Source organism: Dromaius novaehollandiae, chromosome 29 (assembly GCF_036370855.1).
Source record: "Dromaius novaehollandiae isolate bDroNov1 chromosome 29, bDroNov1.hap1, whole genome shotgun sequence".
Classification (NCBI taxonomy): Eukaryota; Metazoa; Chordata; class Aves; order Casuariiformes; family Dromaiidae; genus Dromaius; species Dromaius novaehollandiae.
Genome location: NC_088126.1, coordinates 3,418,586 through 3,439,575, shown reverse-complemented (window position 1 = coordinate 3,439,575; position 20,990 = coordinate 3,418,586). Strand labels below are relative to the sequence as shown.

The 20,990-nt window shown below is 52.7% G+C and overlaps 1 protein-coding gene across 6 annotated transcripts in view; it reads right to left on the bottom strand.

Annotated features, from left to right (window-relative positions):
• Positions 1–835: 835 nt before the first annotated feature.
• The window catches only part of LOC112992074 (phosphatidylinositol 4-kinase beta), a 35,375-nt gene continuing 15,220 nt past the window's right edge, over positions 836–20,990 (bottom strand). For 5 of the 6 annotated variants that reach the window (XM_064498930.1, XM_026114945.2, XM_026114942.2 and 2 more), the window contains 10 exons: positions 12,561–12,605; positions 7,612–7,839; positions 6,751–6,978; positions 6,368–6,477; positions 5,916–6,020; positions 5,172–5,295; positions 4,809–5,074; positions 4,476–4,608; positions 3,998–4,118; positions 836–2,832 (listed from right to left, as the gene is read on the bottom strand). In XM_064498930.1, coding sequence (XP_064355000.1) covers positions 2,651–2,832; positions 3,998–4,118; positions 4,476–4,608; positions 4,809–5,074; positions 5,172–5,295; positions 5,916–6,020; positions 6,368–6,477; positions 6,751–6,978; positions 7,612–7,839; positions 12,561–12,605 — 1,542 coding nt within the window. In that variant the 3' untranslated portion in view covers positions 836–2,650. The remainder of the gene's footprint in view (positions 2,833–3,997; positions 4,119–4,475; positions 4,609–4,808; positions 5,075–5,171; positions 5,296–5,915; positions 6,021–6,367; positions 6,478–6,750; positions 6,979–7,611; positions 7,840–12,560; positions 12,606–20,990) is intronic. The other variant, XM_026114943.2, reaches the window with a different exon arrangement.

Genomic DNA, 20,990 nt, shown 5'->3' with positions numbered 1-20,990 from the left:
GAGAGCACGCGCAGCCCGCGCCGGGCCCCAGCGAGAGCTGGCAGCGGGGCTGTCGCTGTGTCCCCCGCCATCGTGGTGGGGAAGGAGGAAAAAAAAACAGCCAGAAAAGAAACTTTCTACTCATTTTGTTTGTTTAGCGCCTGTGCTTGGGGTAGGGTGTTTGTGTGAGTAATTATTATTTCAGTAACTTAACTTTGGCCTCCTCCTCATTTCCTTGTGAATAACCTCTAACACGCTGTGTAAAGTTGTAACATACACTAAAGGTGACCAAAAAAAAGAAAAAAAAAAAACGAAAAAAAAAACCCTACTGTTGTGATTTGGGTTTTGTTTTGTTTCCCCCCCCCCCCCCCCTTACGGGTGGGGAGATGGTTTGCTGGGTCTTGGGTTTTTTTAAGTGCAAGGGGGGGTAATTTCCCCCTCCCTCGCTGCAAATGGGTTCAGCTGCAAGGCACAAAAGGAGGTGGGGGGGGGCTGTTTTTAAAATAAACGGAGGAAAAAAAAATCAAAGAAATAGCAGGTCCCACAGCTCCTCGCTCAGCTTCACCCCCGCTGGGGGGGGGGGGTCTGTGGGATCCCCCCCTCCTTGGCAGAGCTCTACCCGGGGGGGGGGGGGGGGGCTGAGAACGTGTAAATGATGTTTCATACCAGAGAAGCACCTAAAGTTTCTACGAGTTTTAGAGGAAGGAAACAAAACAAATGGCTTTGTAATCTCTCGGTTTTCAAGCACTTCAGTGCCTTTAGATTGACTTCTGTTAAAGTGGGGGGGGGGTCTGTACATCTGTCGGGGGGGGGGATAAACTGATTATGCTACATTAAAAATACGGGCACTGCAAGAGGCTCTCAGGTATCCTTTATTCTTGTAGTAATAATGCAATTAAACTTTTAGTGGTTTAATCCCTGCTGTGCCCTGTGTTACTTGCCTGGCCCTACGCGTGTCCGGGGGGGGCCCCACTTCCAGCCATGGGGCAGAGGTGCCTATTAACCCCCCCCCCACAAGCCCCTCGGGGTGTAGGGCCTCCCTGGATGGGGCTAAGCCCAGGTTTGGGGGGGAGGTAACTAAATCCCCCCCCCAAATGCCTGTGCCCACCAGGGCAGTGGTTTGGAGTGCTTCTGCCCCCCCCCAAAGAAAAAGCCTTGGGAAGGGGGGGTGGGGGGGGGGCAGCAAGCCCTACCCTGCCTCCAAAGCGCAGCCCAGCTCACGGATACCAGCGGTTTAAAATAATTTTGTTTTTCCTTTAATGCTAAATAATCAACAGGACAAATAATTAGTGCTAAACGAACAGACCGAGGACAGGGGAGGTTACATTGGGGGGGGGGGGGCACAGACACAGCGGGACCCACTCACGCTGGCTCATTGGGGGCGGGGGGGGGGGGGCACCATCTGACCAGCAGGACAGGCTGAGATTTTGTCCATGGTTTTTTTTTTGGGGGGGGGGGAAACAAGGGCCCTTCCTAGAGCCCCGAGGCTGGGCAGCATAACCTGGGGGGGGGATGTTTTTTGGGGGGGGGGGCGGGTAAACGCTTGGGGATGCCGCAGCGCAGCACTGGACTTGCCCCACGGCACTAACTTGCCTTTGCTGCGTGCCAGGAGGCTGCTGAAAAGTGGAAGGTGCCACGCGCTGCCCTGCTCCGCTGCCCCCCCCCCTTTCTGCCCCCCCCCCAAAAAAACCAGGGCCGCGGCGGGGGGGGCAAAGCGAGGCAAGAAATTATTGCAAAAGGAGAAACAAAAAAAACACAAAAAAAACCCCAAAAAAACAACAAAAAAACCCCCAATGCTTCACAGTCCCAGAGTCCTGAACCAGGGTGGAAAGGTGCTCGCCAGGAGAGCAGGGGGCCACCCAAGGGTGCCGCAGCACCCAGCAAGGCCCGGCACCACCGGTTTTGGGGGGGGGGGGGGGCCGGCACCCCGGGGCTGGGTGCAGCAGCTGCTCTCTTGTGCAACAGCAAAGTCAATGTACATTAAAAGGTGATTTCTTTTTTTTTTTGGGGGGGGGGGGGAATAGTGGGCAAGAAGGTGTGAGAAAGGAAAGGGCTGATGGTGGGAGATGAGTAATGCTGAGGCCGCAGTGGTGGAACATGCAGGGAAGGGGCTGATTTTTGGGGGGGGAGGTGTTTTTTTTGGGGGGGGGGCACAGCCATCGCAGGGCAGCAGCCAGACCCCCATTCCCCCCCCCCCCCCCAAAATGGTCTGAAATGGTCGAGAGCCGATGGGAGAGTCCATGGACCAGCATAATACTGACGCGAGGCCGAGGCGGGGGCTGTACCGCTGTCGGAGGCCCTTCGCTGGCTTTCTCCTGGCCTCCACGGTACCGGGGGGGGGGGGGGTACCCAATCACCAGTTACTGCATGATCCTTTTTTTTTTTTGTTTTTTTGCTTCCATTTTTTTTTCACAAGTTTGTTTTTTCTTCCTTGCTTGTATCGCATGTTCCTTTTTTTTGTTGTTTTTTTAGCTTTTTTTTTTTTGGGGGGGGGGGTGGTGTGAGGCCAAGTCTGGCCAAAGCAGCCCTGGCAGATGCTGAACCTCAGCATCCTTGAACCATTGAGCAGCCCCAGCTGGGCCCCAGGGACAAGGCTCAGGCCCCGGGGGGGGGGGGGGCACCACGGAGGGGGGGGCACGGAGCCATTTTCGGAGCAGGAGGGCCGGGGCCATCACATGATGCCGTTGGTGAGGTACTGGAAGCCGTCGTAGAGCTTGGTGGTGATGGAGCGCATGCTGCCGTCCACCATCTGCTCGATGAGCAGCTGCAGCTGCTCCTCCGTCATGTTCATGTGGAAACGCTCCTTCAGGTTGCGGATGGTGCTGGAGCCGTGGAAACACGGCAGCTGGGAACCTGCCGAGGGAGGAAGGGACATGGTGGCAGGGACAAGGTGGCAGGGACAAGGTGGCAGGGCTCCTCGGGGCTCCCAGCCCCACCGGCGGCAAGGTGGGGCCAGCAGAGACGCGCGCGGCCCCGAAGGGCTCCATGGCCTCAAGCAGGGCCATTTCCGTCACCGCCGTCTCTGACTCTGGTTTGTGACACTGGACTTTCCCAGCCGGGATTAGCCACGTTTTTGGTCACAGTCCTGGCCTCGACTTTCTCAAGCCAGCTTGGGCAGACCCGGGCTCAGCGCTGGTGCCCTCTCGGCTGCCAGGAACATGGTGGCCAACAGGTCTCCCCTGGCTTGGGCGCATGGCAAGCGTGTGTGCAACAAGCTCCTGGCGTCCAACACCCCTCGCGCCGGAAAAGGATGTGGGTCCTACTACCAGGGAAGTGGCTGCACGTTCTCCGCACACCTCTCCCTGCTCCAGACCTGGCAAAGGCTCCTACGACTCCTCTTCCCGGAAAAGCAGCAACTCCGTCTCTCTCTTGAGGGCAGGAAAATAAGGCAGGAAGGAAGAGCGGAGCTGCCCCTCTGCTCTCAGCAGCTGCACGCCACACCGTCGTGTCCCTCAGCTCCGCGATGGCCTCCCCCCCCCGCATCTCGAGGACATGCCGGACGCAGGCGGACCGGCTCTCCCCGCTGCCGTGACGCTCACCACACTCCCACCCCAGCGGGGCCAAACCCAGCCAAGGACGACCTGACGCAGCCAGGCAGGACACACGTTCTCCTTCATCTCACGGGACCTGATGGCAGCTTGTGCTCCCCAGCCACCTTCCCTGGCCAGGAGCTCCTTGTGCGGCTCCCAGACCCTAACATGGGCTGCCCGGTGCCTCTCGTGATCCGAGACTTAGCTGCATGCTCTCTAGGCTCTGCTGACCTCCTCCACCTCATCTCTGCCAGCTTGGAGGACAAACTGACCCGCACGCAGCTGCTCGCCAACTCCTGTCCTCTGCACGGGAAGAGCATCAGGGTCAGCAGAGGTTTCCTTAACGGCTTGAAGTGTCAAAAAACTGCTTTTGGGTGATGCTTTCTGCAGACAACGTCTGAGCCCTGCCTGAAGCCAGAGCAACGCCACTCACGCAGCGTCTCCGGGAGAGAGAAAAGCCGGGCGCTGGGCCCGCAGGATCCCCTTACCTTGCTGCATTATCTCCACGATCTGCACGACTTTATCCATGTGCTTCCGGGCAGCGATGAGCCCCTGCAGCATCAGCATCTTGTAGTAGTTGAACATGTCCCCATCCAGCCCGCCCATGACCTGGAAGGTGACGGAGAGGCAGAAGGAAGGTGAAGGACAGCCGACAGAAAAGCCAGAACGACGGCATGCCTCGAGCTGAAGGCTTGTCATCCACAAGGTCACGAGGGGATTATTTAGGGAATTTCACTTCTCTGAGTGCAGCTACACAGCAAACAGAGCCCCACTAGCTTTAATCTCATTAGCTGGGTCCTGAGAACAGCTCAGCAGTGGGGGGGGGGGCCGAAGCCGCAGAGCTGGCCAAGAACTGTCACTGGTGTCACCCCAGCCTTTCTGTCACTACTGCCAAGGTCTGACTGTGCCGGCCAAAACTGTAAGATCACCCTCTACCCCTCGCTGGTGTGTCCCTGGCTCACTTACATCCACAAATTCAGTGGTGAGTTTGAAGGCAGATGTCTCAAAGCCCAGGTTCCTCGGGGAACTGGAGAGGATGAACCCAAAATCAATGTGGATGATGTGTCCGTCTGCATCCAGCAAGATGTTGCCGTTGTGCCTGAGAGAAGGGAAACTCTCTTGAGCATCGCAGACACCTGCCTGACCCCAGAAGCTGAAGCAGGGAGCTCCGAGCTGGCATCTATCTGCTCCCAGGATTTCCGTGTCGTACGCAGGATCCCAGAGGGGACAAAGCGAAGCATCCTGGTAGCAGGCAGGCAGCAATAGTGACCGCTCCCGTGCCGGCGCGCGGGGACTCACCTGTCCTTGACCTGCAGCAGGTAGCACACCAGGCAGTAGCCGGCACAGCTCTGCACAAAGTTCCTCTGTGCAGTCAGGAAAGCTTCGGTAGTGTAATTGCCGTGTTCCTGCAGGAAATAATCCAGCAGCGAAAGCAGGGATTGCTTCTTGACTTGGTGGATGGACACAGCATTCACGACTGGCTCAATCATGCCGCTGTCAGCGGAGATGACGAGGATTTTGTATGGCTTGATCCACAGGGGCACCCGCTCCTGCTCCCAGATGGACTGCGGAGGAGAGAGAGAGAAATCCTTCAGGGTCCAGGGCACGAGGGAGGCTCTCCGGGGCCACAGCCGCCGCGGCCAGCGCCTCTCCCTGCCTCACCTGCAGCTGCTTGAGGACCTGGAAGGCCAGCAGCTCCTGCCGCAGGTCGTCCCCACACTTCACGATGACGGAGAGGAGGCGCCAAGAGGGCAGGTGGCCGTAGGGTGACCCTTCCCTGATCCTCCTGCAGGCAACGGTAAGATTGAGAGCACAAGGGACGGCAGCAGCAAGTCAGCCCGGCTTCCAGTCAGCAATTTGGGGGCTAAGAAAGCCCAGGACTGCAACAACTACACACCCAGCCCCTGACCAAACTATGGATCAGATCTCATCTAAGCCACGAGACGTCTCAGAAGAGCAGAAGGAAATTAATCCCATCCTCTCCTTGAATCCCTCCATGAAAACCCAGACAAGACAACCCCCAAACTGACAGAGCCCGGAAAAGCCTAGGACGCTCTCCGTCTCGCTCAAGGAGAAATTCGGGAGTTGGTCGTACAACTCCAAGGCCAGGAACACAAACGAGTTTACCTTGGGACAGGCCAAACTGCGCTGACGTGAAACAAGGCAGTAAATACACAGCAACTCTAGCCGTAGATTTTCCCACCCGCCCGCTCGCTGCACTCCACTTCCCCGTTCACTGTGTCCTACATCAATATTTCCTCCCTTGGGGGTGATCGGGGCCTAAAGCGAAGGCCACGTTTATTTACTAAGCAAATCTCAGAGGCCCATTCCCGGCATTTCCAGGGTGTGCAAAGTCCTCACAGCGTTGAGACCAACCCAGCGCTCATGTGCCCCGTCCAGCCGTACCTGACTTTCTCCTGCCAAGGCTCCTTCAGGGCGACAGCGGACGGGTCCTCGGGGTCCCTCTTGAAGGACGTGGGGGTGTGCGCGAGCTGCTCCGAGAGCCGCCGTCTGCAAGACAGAGCCGTTAAGCAGCAACCTCAGCCTGCCCGGGGAGAACGTTTCAGCGGGAAAGCACCATCACCACGCACACGCAAGCCTGATTCAAAGCATTTTACAACGTTCGTGGATTCAGTCCTGCCCAGAGCAAAACACAAACCAGGGTCATTTAACAGGGCCACATCCACCGCTTTGCCAGCAGAAAAGACACCAGCGTCTGAGCGAAAACGCAGGGGCTGGATGAGGGCAGCAAAGACCGTGAGCCCGGGAACAGCTATAGCTACGTGTCTCGTTTAGGTGAGATGGCTCCCAGCAGCTCAAGTAACCAGAGGAGGTTGTACCAGCCCGAAGCAGCTCACCTGATATCGCCAGCAGCTATGAACACGGGCTCCCTGCTCTCTTGGCTAGTGATGCTGTCCACAGAGAACTGGGAGATGTTGTCACAGCTATTGGTGTGCATCTCCGGCAGCTGGAAGGGGAGAGGTGTGTGAGAGGAGACACAGCGGCACGTTCACGTAATGAAATGGAGCTCCTACTTGTCCACCATCCCAAAGGGATGCTCCTTCCCAGGGAGGACTGTGCTGCCACCTCCAAGTACCTGTCCATCCTGCGCTGCTGCCGTGCCAGATCCCGGGAGCACCTCCCAGCCCTCCCAAGGGACTGACCCCACAGAGGGGGCTGTGGACCACCGCGTGGTGCAGAGCCAAACCCTATCCGGCATGTCCCCCCACCCCGGCCTCACCTCCACCTGCAGCTCCACGATGTCATCCACGGACCAGGCCTCGTCGTCATTGTCGTAGTTGGGGACGGTGGTGAAGCTGCTGGTCCTCTGCTCGTGCGTGATCCCGCACTCCGGGAGGTTTTCGGCTGACCGCGTGCTCCGGATGCGGTTCTCGGGGATGCGAGCTGGCACATTCGCTGTGTCGAAATTGTCACATTCAAGTACTTCAACGTAGATTAAATAGGGAGCCTGGGGGGAGGAAAACCAAGCATTACTGCGGCACGGGCTCTGCAAAGACTAAGCAGCTACAGGAGGCAGCGTGATGCTCCCAGGCCTTGCGGGGCATCCGTCAGCCGCTTGGCCCCGTGCTCCACCACCTTCTGCTCTGCATGGAACAGGTTGCCCAGGCAGATTGTGGAGTCTCCATCCTTTGAGCTATTCAAAAGCCATCTGGGCAGGGTCCTGGGTAACCTGCTGTGGGTGACCCTGCTTGAGCTGGCGGTTGGACCAGATGATCTCCAGAGGTCCCTTCCAACCTCGACCATTCCGTGATACGCTATCGGGGGCAAGGCTGTGCTTGTCAGCAGATCTGGAAGAGCTGCCAGGCCAGGGCTGAACCTCCCAGACACTTAAACAAGTTTCAGGGGATCTTTACTCTCAAGGCATTTCTCTCCTCCTTTTAGCTACTGTGGATCCCATCGCTCCCAGCTGGAAAGAGCAGGCAACGCCGCCCTGCTCTGCTCTCCGCGCACATGGAAGCAGCCAGGCCGCGACGACGGACCCGGTTCGGATGCAGGGAGCACGTGTGCAACGCGTTTATTTATCCAGGCATCTAGGGAGGCCAAAATCCACCTCTCAATACTCCCGGCCCTTGGCTCTTACCTTGTCCTTGGAGTTGAGCACGACGGCCTGCGTGTGGGGCACTCGCACCACGTGATGGTCGAAGCCGGCCGTCGGCAGCCAGACGCGCGCCGGGAGCTTGTGATTGAGCAGCGACAGCTCTGAGATGAGCCGCTGGGTCTTCTGTTCTTTGGTGGGCAAAGTGGCCAGGCGCTTCCCGATGGCCATCAGCGATTTGATGAACTCTCTCTCCGGAGCAAGTCTGACCGGCTAAAAAGTGTGAAGGAAGGAGGGTGGGGTGGGAAGAGCGTTAAACAGGCAGCAGCTCGGTAAGATACCGCTAGTTTTGTCATCGGGCTCCTCAGTCTAAAACCACCAGGACAAATTCCACTTGGAAAAAGGAGCTGTTTCCCATCCCAAGCCCCTCCTGCACGCAGATGATGCTCCCGTGACCAGAGCCGCAGGCTCATCATCCGGAAGCAGAAGGCTGAGCCCAAGGGCTTTCTCCTTCCCGCTCAGATCCTCCTCCCCATCCCCTCCTCTCCCCATCCCGCCGCTACACCCGAATCCCTTTTCGGCTGCTTTTCGAGCCCTGCTAGAGCCCAGCGCTCCTGCGAGCCCGCAGCCAGCAGAGGGAGCACGGATTGGCCTCTTCCCCAGCCCTGCACCCTTTTTTTTCATTTTTTTATTTTTTTTTACTTAAATGTACTCTCCCCGCTTTCCCCAGGCAAAGCCTGGCTCATTCCTCAAGCCGAGGGTTTTGCAGGGATCAGACTGCAACTGTTGAAGCCCCTCTTAACCCAGAGCCTGCGAGCGCGAGCTCCGTACGCTGTGGGTTAAGCTGGGCTCTCCGCTCTGCTTTTCAGTCGATCTTTTAAATGGGAACAACGAACGATTGCAGGTTGATTTTGCCATTGAAGATGCGGAATTAAACTTGCAAAGTGCTCACTGTACAATCATGCTCGAAACGCGCATGCAAAAAGCAACGGAACGTGCAAAAAAGGAAGCAAAGAAACACGTCGGGGAGCCACGAAAGGCCACGCAGCAAAATAAAAGAATGGTAAAAGAGGAGAAGGATCAGTCTAGCCGTTCCCTTTTGGGATAGGGCAGGTGGGAATTCATTTGGATCTGTAGTCCACATCAAAAATCCTTCCAAACTCAGGGGCGAGCACTGTCCTCTCCCTCCCACGCTAGCGAGTGTGGCAGAGGTGTCCTCAGGACCCGAGAAGGATTTGCACAGCATCTAAGCCAGCGATATCTGTTGCACCTTCCAGGCAGCGGATGAGTATTTAAAACCCTGCACCAGCTGATGCTGCCTCCTCCAACGGCTTGGAGAGCGTCTGGTCCCAGCAGGACCCTGGCTGCAGCCAAGAGCAGACCAGAGATGCCAGGTCCTGCCCTTCAAAGCGGTCTCCCTCCGCTGTCACCCCGTCCACCCCTGCGCCCCGACAACCCACGGCCTCCGCGTCCTCCGGGATCGCTTTGCACCATTGCATTTACCGCAATCTCTGCAAAAAGCAGAAAGATACTCCAAAGGCTGCTCTGCTCTTTCCAACACCTCTTCCTCTCCCACCGCTTTCGGTGGAAACGCCGAAGGGGGCATTGCAGCCGCTCCTCTAAGGGCCTTTTTTCTCCCTGGTAAAAGCCGGTTTGGGATGTATGTCATGAAAATAGCCCCGTGCCACCTCCCTGCACACTGAGTTTTCCATGCGCTCCTTGCCGCAGCGGAATAACTTAATACAAGATAGGGTGTGAATTTGGGATTGGGCCCAATGGGAGAGGCAATAAATGCAAGGGGTCCGTATGCAATCGAAGGCCAAGAGCAAAAAAATCCTCCTTTTGGGGTCAGACCTGTATTGATTTGTATATCACAAGCAGAAATCAATCCTCCTGCCACAGCATGCTTGGCATTTTGATCTCTTCTCCTCCAAAGCTTTATCCGAAGCATCAGCTTCCCTGTTTTACAGCAGAGGAGGGAAGCTGTCCGGGCATCGGCAGCTCCCTGCTCCATCTGCATCCCATTTTGTAACTCTGCAGTCCGTGTCCCGGATGAAAGCTGTCAAATTTCAGCTCCTCCAGCCAGAAACGCGCTGCTGGGAACCAGCCTTCCCATCCCGCGAGGCTCCAAACGCATCCCGCCAAACGCGGCACGGCGACTTTGGAAAACGGCCTCGGCTCAACGCAGGTCACCCCAGAGCAGAGCGACTGCGGGAAGCCTGGTCTCTGGGAGCCGCGGAAAGCCCATCACGGCAAACCCGCGTTTGCACCGGATCATTAATGTTGGAGGGCTGAAGCAGAGAGAGAAACGGAGGATGGAACGTGTTCTTCCCTCATCCGACCACCTGAAGGACCATTTTATTGCTTGGCACCAGTATGAACATTTATTTTCTACCATTTACTTTCTACTACAGCAAAACATTTAACCAGCAGGGCTTGAAAAAAATATATCCCCACTCTTAAAAGCCTCTTAGGTAAGGCTTTTTATTTAAGCTTGGTTAAGACACTCCGAGAAAGCCAGGAATAACCATGAAGGGCTTTCTCCCAGCGCCGATTCCAGAGGTGGGGATCAAACCGCTTCCCAGGACCAGGCAGCACCGCCAAGGTGAAAACTCAGAGCCAGTCCTGGGTTGTGTGCGAGGGGCTGGAGGAGGGAGGTGACCCCGGTTCTGGTCCAGAGCTTCGAGCCACCTGCTCTGCTTTGGTTGACGGCTTCAGAGCCTTTTGCCTGAGCTGGATTTAAGCATTTTGAGAAACAAGGCTCTCAGTTGGGATGCGGTTTTGGGTTTTCTATGCCACCTACTTTTCGTAACGTCCTCCTCTTGTGCCTGGCTGTACCTCATTTTCCCTGCTGCTAAGCAATCCGCCGTGCTTGTTGCCTGTCCTTCAAACGTCATGAGATGGTTGCGAGCCCACCGGAGCTGTGGCTGACCCTGGCACACAGTTTCCCTGCTCAGACTGCGTTGGGTAGGGGAAACAACCACATTTGTCATTTCAGAGCTTCGCTCAGCAAAATTTCGGCCGTACCCACCTTCCGCTGCCTGCGTTCGCTTGCTCCTACCCTGCCAGGGGAGCAGGACCTTCCCGAAGTGCTCGGAGCTGGGAACTCCCCGGGGATCGGAGCAGAGCGGGTGTCCTAGCCCCTTCAGCAGGGTTTTGGCATCAATGTCGATAAGAATTACCAGGCACTTTTATCGACACTGGGCAATTCAGCTCGGTGCAGGTGCCTGCCGCAGATTTATAAATTTGGCATAAATGCTTGCAAAGAGCCCGAGTTGCTGTAATAACGGTCTGCCACACTCAAGCACGAGATAAATAACCAGGGTGAGCAAAGCCTAGGAGAAAAGCTCTCCTGCTACCACCCAGACCTCGGGGTATGGAGACGGGCTGAGGCTGAGCGGGCAGCAAGGTCGAGGTGACACCGGCCCAAACTCATAAAAGTGGAGCAAACGCTGCAACGGCAACAACAACCGCTGCGGGCAGAGCTGCAAGAAGCCTCCTGAGATCGCCTTGGACCAAAGAGCCTGCCCACATTTTGCAGACGCTAAGCCCCAGAAAACCACTGGAGGGAGGGAATCTCGCTGTTTGCCTTTTGATGAGGCTATGCGGAGCAGGGAAAAAATAAAAAATAATAAAAAAACAAGCGACTTACCTAAAGTCAAGGGGCAAATCGGGAATCCAACCCAGGCGTCTAACCTCCCACCCCCTGCTCCAACGGCTAGCGCGCACCGGCTCTTGAGAAGAGCACCTTACCGTCCTTGGCAGCGCTTAAAACCAGTGGAATTGGAGATTAAAAAAAAGTCTACATCAGAGGGGATTTAGGGGAAAAAGCCTCATGTTCTGTGTATATAAATATATATAGGTACACACACATACACATACACACACACATATATATATACACACACACACACATATATATATATGACTACAGAGTCAAAGTTTCTGTCTGCATCTTGCTCTCGCCAAGCCATGTGCAAAAGGTGTTAAAATTTTGGTGTTAAACTGAGGACACGAAAGGACTGCAGAGGGATGAGAGCGTTGGGTATCTATATTAACTACTTCTTTAAAAATGCTGGGGTTCACCGTCAGACAAACCCTTTCGGGGAGGACACGTAAGGGACTGCGTTAAATTCCCAGTGAATGGTTTTGATCATGGACTACATATGCAATATGTGGAAGCCCATAGGAAGTCCAAAACCGAGAACACACATGTGCACACAGAGGTAGGAAAAAACGACACAAATGAGAAAGACGCTATTGATTAAAAGCAGAAAAAAAAGTGCATTTCGAAAGAAAAATTCTCTAATAGGCAAACAGTGGCTTTTTGATTGAAAGCTCGACAGACAGAGAGGGGAAAAAAAAGATTGGTGGAAAAAGCAAATTAAATCCCACCTGGCAGAGAACTCGTAAGTCAAAATTCAAGGAAACAGCATTTCCTCTTTCATCCGCTACCGACACGACCCAAAGTCGGGGAATTCTCAAACAAAATCCAGCAGCAGCAGCCGAGGGACCCCCCGCCTCTGCATTTGGCTTTTCAATACGAGGGTCTCTCTCTCCCTAGCTGCCTTTTATGGACGAGGTCAAACCCTCAGGTCATTTTTGGGGGCTTCGTGGTTTATTTTAGCCACGTCGGCCCAAGGAAAATCCAGTTTCGGGTCAAACCCGGCAGCTCTTTGCAGAGCCGCTGCCTCTGCGCGGGGCAGAGCAAACCAGAGCTCGGAGGATGCAACCGGGGCGCATGCAACGGGTGCAAAACGCTGGCAGGGAGGCTCGCTTTTAGGAAAGCAGGTTCAAGCAATGCAAAAAAACCAAAAAAAAACCCCAAAAACCAAAAAAGAAAAATCCTACATTATGGGGGACGGCTTCATGTCAGAGCTGCTCGTGGGGCATTGCCAGGTGCCGGGAGTTTAGTAGTTGAGGGCACAGAGGAAATGCTGCTGTAACAGGGAAGGCAGGCAGCCCAGGCGCTAGCACGAAAACGGGCCACTTACGGAACAGAACGATTTCTCGAGACTTTCCGTACTCGAGGAGAGCTCCTGGGAAAGGGATGAAAGGGTTTTTGTTGGTGGTTGACTTTTTTTCTTTTTTTTTTTTTTTTTAAAGGAGAGGAAGGGAGCGGGAGGAGGAGGCAGGGATAGTTTAAGGCTCCAGGTTCACGACGACTGCTCGGGATTTTTTCCACAGCGATTTTGCTACTTTCTCCTCTTCGACGGGAAGTAGCACGTCCTGCAATCTCAGCTTACCGCACGGGCGCGGGATGCTGCCGCAAAGCACCCGGCATTTCCCGGATCCGATGGATCTCTCCATCCTGAGACAGCTCCTCGGAGCCACCAACCACCCAGCAGGTTCCCAGGCCCAGAGGGCTCACGGCACATCAGTGTTTGCTATTATTAAATATCCAGAGCACAACGTTTTTTCCTCATTTCCAGCCCTTCAAGCATTTTTCTAGCCCCAGAAGCATAACTAAAGTCACAGTTCATCTCAGCTGACGTTTTAGCCCAAACAAGCTGTTGCTATTTAGCTGCAGAAGTGACGGGAGCTGCTGATGGGGACAAGGATGCTCAGGCTGGGCTCCGCTGTGGCTACAGCACTCTCTCCCTGCCCCAAAACCATGCTCCGAAACACTTATTTTCCTCCTATGGACTCCGATTTAGCCAGTCTTTTCCCTTTATAAAATCCCCCCCCGAAAACAACTTTCCCAAAGACTGAAAAAAACCTGATGATCCAACTATTTCCATAATCAAGGTGATGAGACGGAGTTCGAACCAGCAGATATATATTTTGCAGAAGTGGTTTCGCTCTATGATCCAGCAAACCCTCTTTTTTTCACCAATACGGCACAAGCAGAGACCGTTCGCTGTCGTGATTTCCCGCACGATGCTCAGTGACGGCCGAAGAGCAAACCCAGTCTTTTTGGAATATCGCGCTTAAAACCCCTAAATCCATTGCTTTCATGCAAAAAGAGATAATAATGGACCTTCACACCCTGGAGACCGGTGTGTAATTGGTTTTATAATTCATTTCCCCAAAAAGAAACAAAACAGGGCTGTTTTTAGCATGTTAATTACAGGAATATGCTAATTCCGCCAGGCTTAAGCTTACTATAGGAAATAACAGCATTTAAATTAATAGCTTCTATGTGACCACATAAAAACCCGAACAGTACTGAGACCTAGCCCGGCTCATTGAGAAAGAAATATCTGCTTGCAAACGGAGTGCAAAATAAGCAAACTACATAGGTATGAATATTAATAAGGGATTTTTCTCATATACGCATCGAGGAGCAGCAACCAACCAACCAGCCACGCTGCCAAAGCCAGATTTTCCGTTCCTGACTCAAATGAAGAACTTGCCCCGTTTTATCGGGTGTTTTTCCCAGCCTTGGATCCCCCGGGAGAATTGGAGCTCTGCATTGAGGCTTAAGAGCTATTCTGGCGCCTTAAATTGGAGACGATGGTTTTGCCACGGGATGAATAAGCAGTTGCTCTGGGAAGGAGAAAAACTCATTTTTGGAGAGCCTGATGGGGACACAAGTGGCGTCTGCTTCCATCAACTTGCTCCGCTCGGATCAATCTTATTCTTAGATCAAGAGATTTCACTGAGGTAGTTGCTCCTGTTTTGTTTTAAATGGATTTTTCCTAGACTCAAGCAGCAGATAAAACCTGCAGACTTCGGTCAAACTGGAACTGCTGGTATAATAATTTAACAGATATTCACGTTTAAAGAGAGAGTCCCACCGCAAAGCAAGGAGTATTTCATATAGAAGCTCTTTATATTGAATTTGTCTGGCAACGCATAGCAAAACTACCCTGCCATCCACTGAAAAATGCTTTAATTAACCACCTATAATCAGAAGATGAAGAACTGAATTAGGCTGCAAGACGGCAGAATTCAAGAATTCAAAAATGAAGCAGCAAAGCTTTTAAAAATACCATTTTGCCACATTCACTCTTCAGCAGAAAAGATTCTCCACCTCTGAAAACCACCCACTAGATGTTTCAGCCAAACTGCTGAGTCCTTTCTCAATTCCCACAAAAATAAGCAAGATTTTAGAAGTTCATCGTCTCACAGCATTCTTATTTCCTTTGCTGAAAAGCCAATCTAGCATTATTATCCCGCACTATTATTAAATTATCCATTTGAAAGTCAGCAGCGACCGAACTAAGCAATGCCTGGAATTATACGTTAATGAGATTTTCCTCCGCACTAAGCGGCGAGAACAGGCTGGAGAATAAATCACTGCCTGTTCGGGGACCGGGATGATGAAACACGTTCCTTCCACGTCCCAGGGGTAACTTTTTTTGCGGAGGGTAACACTAGACTCGTCCTAGTTGGGCAATAAGTCGGCTCCAGCGGTGGTGACTCAGGACAGACCTGGAGCCCAGATGAGTCGACAAGAGGCTGGAAATTACCCCTGAGCCGAGTCGCCGTCAACGGGACGCGGTGAATTTTTGGGGAGATGAAAAGCAACGTTTGGCTAGATCCTGATATTAAACAGCAAGGATGGTTTTAATTTTTTTAAACAGATACAAACCAAAGCAAATGCACTAATTACAGGCCCAGGCAGCTGGTTAATTACTGTGGAGTTTTAGGAAGCGCTGGTTAAAAGCCCGAGGCACGACTTGAAAGATCCAGGCTTAAATGCCATGTCCCTTTCCCAACGCCGGCAGCAGCTGGGAGCGTATCCGAACACGTCAAAGTGCCCCGTCCAGAGGCAGGTACGCTCGAAAACAGAGCATACTGCACTAAAGCTATGTTAGTTTGCAATGATTAAGGGCAGAGTTTCCAAATTCCGCCCAGATTTAGAAACCAAGCTCCCAATTTTAATTATGCATTTGAAAGTCGTAAATCCCCCCAACTTTCAAGGTCATGTACGAGCAGGTTCCCATGCTGGCTCAGCACGGGAGCGCGGATGAGAACCAGCCTCCTTCCCTGCATACAATCTTGCTCTTAAGGACTTAGATCCCACCAGAAACCCCTAAAAAAGTGTTTTACAGACCTTTTCTAAGAACACCAGCTCTGCAAATCTCAGCCTTTGAGTACGAGCTGAACGCACCTCTCCACGCAGGAACCGTGCGGCTCAGCAAAATACACCGTTTAACTAAAGCCCTTTGGTAAATTTAAGAGGTGTCACTGTATTAACGCTTTCAAGTTAGGAGGTGAATGAGGTGGTAATGATCCAATCATCAGATTTCCACCAGCTCGTGGACTCCCGTGAGCCGGACCGTGCCTCCAAATTCAGCCTCCCGAGACACAGAAGAGCCCAGCTGGCTGCAACGGTGCCTCCAGGAGTCTGTAGGAAATCTGGCATCGAGGACTTTGAGAAATATAAACCCCACTTTACTTTGTCCAATGTTCAAATCCATCCCAACGAACCAGAGGAGGGCTTCTTTGATGTTGAGCTATATCAGCTTAACATCCTCAATAATCAACTGCTTCTGCTCCCCATGCAGCGTGTCCCATGAAAGAAAGGGTTTATCTCCATTTGTGTGTGGCTGTTGGGTCCCAAACATAGTCCCAAATCGCAAAATACACTGAAAAAACACCTGTTAGGCTAGAACAGAAATGGCTGCACATGGTGCAGCACATGCAACAACCTCCCCAAGGAGAGAAAGTCTGGATCAGACAAGGGAACTCTGGCAATCTCACCAAGAAAAAGGCTTGCCAAGAGCGGTAGGAGAAAGGAAGATTGACCATCTCTAAACCCCGTCTGGTTAGAAATCTGGACCACAGCAGTCATTGAACACACGCTCACAGAGGATCCAACTCACTGGATTTCTTTATGGCCAGCAAGGAAGGTGAATAAGCAGCACGGGTATGGAGGACAACTCCATGCACTGTTCATCTAGGAAAGCAGGTAAGATGACACTCATTTGGAGGAAAGAGCAAAGTCGTGTCCTACACATCAGACAGCCTAATTAGGCCAGCCTGAACTATCATCTTACATGGGCAGGATTCAAGAAAGCAGGGGTTTCTTGCTGTCGTATTTCAACTTTCCAGGCACATCCACATCATGACCATGACCTTTGATTTTTATGAAGACACGTTACAACGTTGGCAGTTTTGAAATCGTATCAGGCAGCTTCCAGCTTACATTAAGTATATGAGCACATAAAACACTAAAAGCTACTTGTACCAATGTTAGGACATAAAACACTAAAAGTACTAGTACCAATATAGACTCTGATCTTCAGAAAGGGAAGTGCCAGCTCTATAAAAGTCTTTGGCCATGCAGATGACAGATCTTACCGGCAGACACTTAAAAGCGTTCCTGAACCCTCTGCATCAAAGACAACGGGAATTCCCACCTCGAGGAGTGTGGAGAGCGTGCGGACAAGATATAGAGGGTATAAACACACACACAAGCAGACTAGCTGCTCAGTTTGACCTGTGTCATGCCAACACCATGGATTTTATGAAAATAACTATCATGGACAGTGGACAGACAACTGGGATAGCAGTAAACCTAATGGGAGAGAGAATTCAGGAGAGGCTTGGAGAAGACGAGGGTCTCCTCGGAGGGCCGAGAGGAGCTCTCCTTCCAGCCCAAGGATCACGGTGACACAGAGACAGAGTCACACACAGGAGAGGCTACGGTGGCACGTTGCCAGCACACAGCAAATGAGTGTGTAGGCGGCAGTCATAAAAGGTGACGCCAGCTGCACCCGGTTTCTCCAGGCAATCACATACCGCTCATCGCACTCCAAAGGTTACCAGCCACCGGCTTTTGCTGGCTTCCTCAGCTGCCATCACAGGCAGACGTTATGCAGAGTTTAACGTTCAAGACCAGGGACGCGACTGCCCGGAGCAGGAAGGCAGCGCGCACTCGCGCTTGCGTTGATGCAACCCACGTTTGCACCATCGTGCAGAAAATGAGTCAGTGCTGACTAAGCGGAGGGATATCTACCCAACAGGGCAAGCCAAGTTCCTCAAAGGCTCAGCTCTTAGGCTGGTATTAACTAAGACACCGACTGAACGCACAAGTAGGGCAAGCAGGTTATTTGAGCTGTAAGAGATACTGGCAACTCTGCTGCCTTTCCAGAACAAGAGGTTAAAAGGCCGAGGTTTCAGCCCAAGCTGACGTGATGGCTGCAAGCCCTGCAGCCTGGAGAAGTTTTGGACACAAGAACGAGGACATGGGGAGGTGGTTATCTCTAGAGATTGGTGGCAGTGGCAGCTGGTGCCATGTGACACGTCTAGTGCAGCAAACGTTATCTAACATGACATGCCACCATCGCGTTTAGCAAGGTGGAAGCAACTGCAGATCGGTGGCCAAAAGGCAAGAGGGGAAAGGCAGCTTGGCCAACGATCTTGGATCGCGTTTGTGGTGTGAGCAACACAAAACCTGCTCAGCCTGAGTCGGGATCTAGTGAACAGGAATAACAAACTGAGAGGGGGAATTAAGTGCATCTTTTTTTGCGAAGTGTTTAACCCTCTGGTACAACCTCAGCAATTCTGGAGATGTTTGGACTGCGTTCCTCCTCACCTGCCCTCACTTTCAGCAGTGTCATTTCATGGACATGGCCAGCTTCGTTCCTTCCACTTCCAAAGGACTGAAAGCTATAGGAGCATGTAAATTTGGGGCAGTTTGGCCTAAACCCTTTGGCCAGCAAAAAATGAGGCCAAACCCAAGTCGGCTGCACCGTCCTCCAAGCGCATTCGATATTCCCCCAGGGTCATCACAACCTGGACACAACAGGGCAGCGCACAGGGACCGACGCTGACCCCAGCCGCCAATCAGGGAGGGATGAACTCAGCCATCCAGCTACATCCCAGCTTGGCAACCCAAAGAAGGACGTGTTTTGGGCTCTTTATTCAATATTTGATGATCTTCCCCAGACTAGAGTGAGGCCAGGCAAAGAGGAGCCAGAAAATTGTAATAGCAAACATGTAATAGCTGTTCTGTGAGAAGCAGCAGCAAGGTTTGGTCTCCTCCAGATGTGTCCTACATCCCCACAACGTTCCTCCTGGAAGAGGAGGAAGGAGGACCTCCATGTCCTCTGTCCACCCCGTGCAGCCCCTTGCAGGCTGCGACAGCGGGTTCTAGGCTGCTTTGGTGCCAGGCACCGCGCCGGCCGGTCAGCCAGCATGGACCAAACAAACCTCCTCTTTCCAAACAGCCGCCAATTTTCCCAAAGCCGGCAGAAACGCGGTGCGTTTCAGGCTCCTTCCTCTCTGCAGCGTTTGGTCGGCACTTCAAAAAGTTCCTGGGGTGGAGGAGACGCGGCTCACACGAGACTCGTGTCCATAGAAAAGCAAGCTAGAAGGAGTGGGAAAGCGAACGCATTCAAAGCGTGCCAAAAATGCAACTCCTCTCCCTCAAACCCGACATACGGAGGAGCCGTTAGCCAGCTGCTGACGAGTTTCCAGATTTGTCACCCAGGCAACGAGAAGCTCTGAACATCTAATACTCTCTCGGCCAAATCTGAAGTGCAAAGTGTGTTTATGGTCACTTGTGGCCTTCGATGGCTCGCTCCTGTTTACCGAACCCTCTGCTCCGTGCTTGGGACAAACCTCCTAAGCAGCTACGCTCTCCGCTTATCTCCTTGAGGATCTGCTTTGGGTCTTTATGGCTAAAATTCTTGGTCATTCTTAAGATTTAAGGCCATTCAGCGCAAGTTTCCACCCGATAAACACATACCATCATATTGATAAAAATAACTTTGTAAAGAGTCTGAAAGCGAGCTCGGCGTGTCTTGCCTCATATCAATACTTCTGCTGCTACAAACGCTTCACAGGACTTTCGCGCCTATTATAAAACCAGCGCAGTATCCAAAAGAGGAGCATTTTTGTATACTATGGATTGCCATATGGATACTATGGATTGCACTTGATATCTCGAAAGCAAAAAACCGAAAACCCACCGCAAAATGAAGGGAGCTCTTCAGATAAGCAACCGCTCTGCGACAGTGTTTGCATTATGGGGGGATTTAAAGGCTTTGGCTAAAAGACATGAGTCCAGGATGCCCAAAAGACTCAGACCGCCAGACTTTGCAGCTCGGGCTGCCAAACTCATGCCTGCTGTCACCGTGCCCACGTGGACCCTGAGGCAGTCGACTGAACGTCCCACCCGAAGCCGAGCAGGCGATGCAGAAAAGACGCTCCAAGCTCTGCCCCATCCGTCGGACCGCGGCACATCCGGCAGCGCTGCCGCGGGACCGACTGCTCTCCGGAAGGCAAATTGCTGGGAAATGCACTGCTCTTATCATTGCTGTAGGGGAAAAAGCACGGAAGCGAGCCTGACCAGAAAAAGCACTTTTGCCAGCAAAAAGTGCAGTTACAGAGGTAAAAGGCTGCACATCCCGACTGGGAAAGGCAGGGCCAGAAAGAGGTTTTAATATGCAAAAGTCCAGGCAGCTCATGCTGGCAGGAGCCAGGGAAAGGCTTTCAACCTCTAAAAAAAGCAGCTTTCACATTCAGAAATCATGTGCAATTACATGCTGATGTACGAATTTGGGCAGAAATGCGGATGTAAACAGATTTGCATACGAACCCTTGCTGCCATTTCTCAAAATATTGCTGACGCGGCTGTAAAAAAAGAAAAAAAAGCAGCGTTCTCACCCCCACACCGTGGGCAGCACTCAAATCGCTTGAGAGCTTTGCTCTTCCTCCGCCAAACGGCTCCAAGCAGTTAACAGCGAGAAGCTGGTGCTTAAGGAGCTGCTGTTTCCAGCGCTCCCTCCCAGCAGCCAGCCTAGATTCCCAGCCCATTATTCAATTAGCAGCTTTCTAATTAAACTTTTTCCCTGGACTAGTTGAACCAGTTTGGCCGAACGTTGCTGTTCGCATGCACATGGCCATGCAAGTCCGGCTCAGGGTGCCGTCCGCCCGGTTCAGACCAGGCCCTTGCAGGCTCAGGGTCCAGGCGAGCGCCTAAAGAAAAACCATTTCCATTTAGCTGAGCTGGTCTGAATGCACTTGTTTTAAACCGTGCGTTGTTTTAAACCCTAAAAAATTAATAAAAACAGATTCATCCGGGCGCAGGATTTTCACAATGAATTTTGGCACACCTCCCCTAATGCTAAAATTATTTAAAGAGGAGGATTTGCAAGGCGAAGGCCCTGCGACGGGCACTACGAGCACCACACCCTGCCATGCTGGCAGGAAGGCTGGGGTCAAACCGTGGGGCCCTGGCACAGCTCACGCGGGCCATAAAGGCTGGAGTATCAGCAAACAGGGCAAACTTCGGGATTGCAAAGCTTGCCAGACAGGAAAAATCAGGATTGGCAGGGCTGGAAGAGCTCGCAACCAGCTTCAGCTTTAACTCCGAGGGGAGTAATCTTTGCAAAGTGTTTCCAAAAAGCATCTCAGCTTTTCTTACAGCAGAATTCATCCCCAAAAATGCAAATTCAGCCAGCCCTCGCCTGGCTCGAGGAGGGCAGATTGCCGGCGCGGGGGGATCCCTCTCTTGCTGCAGCCCT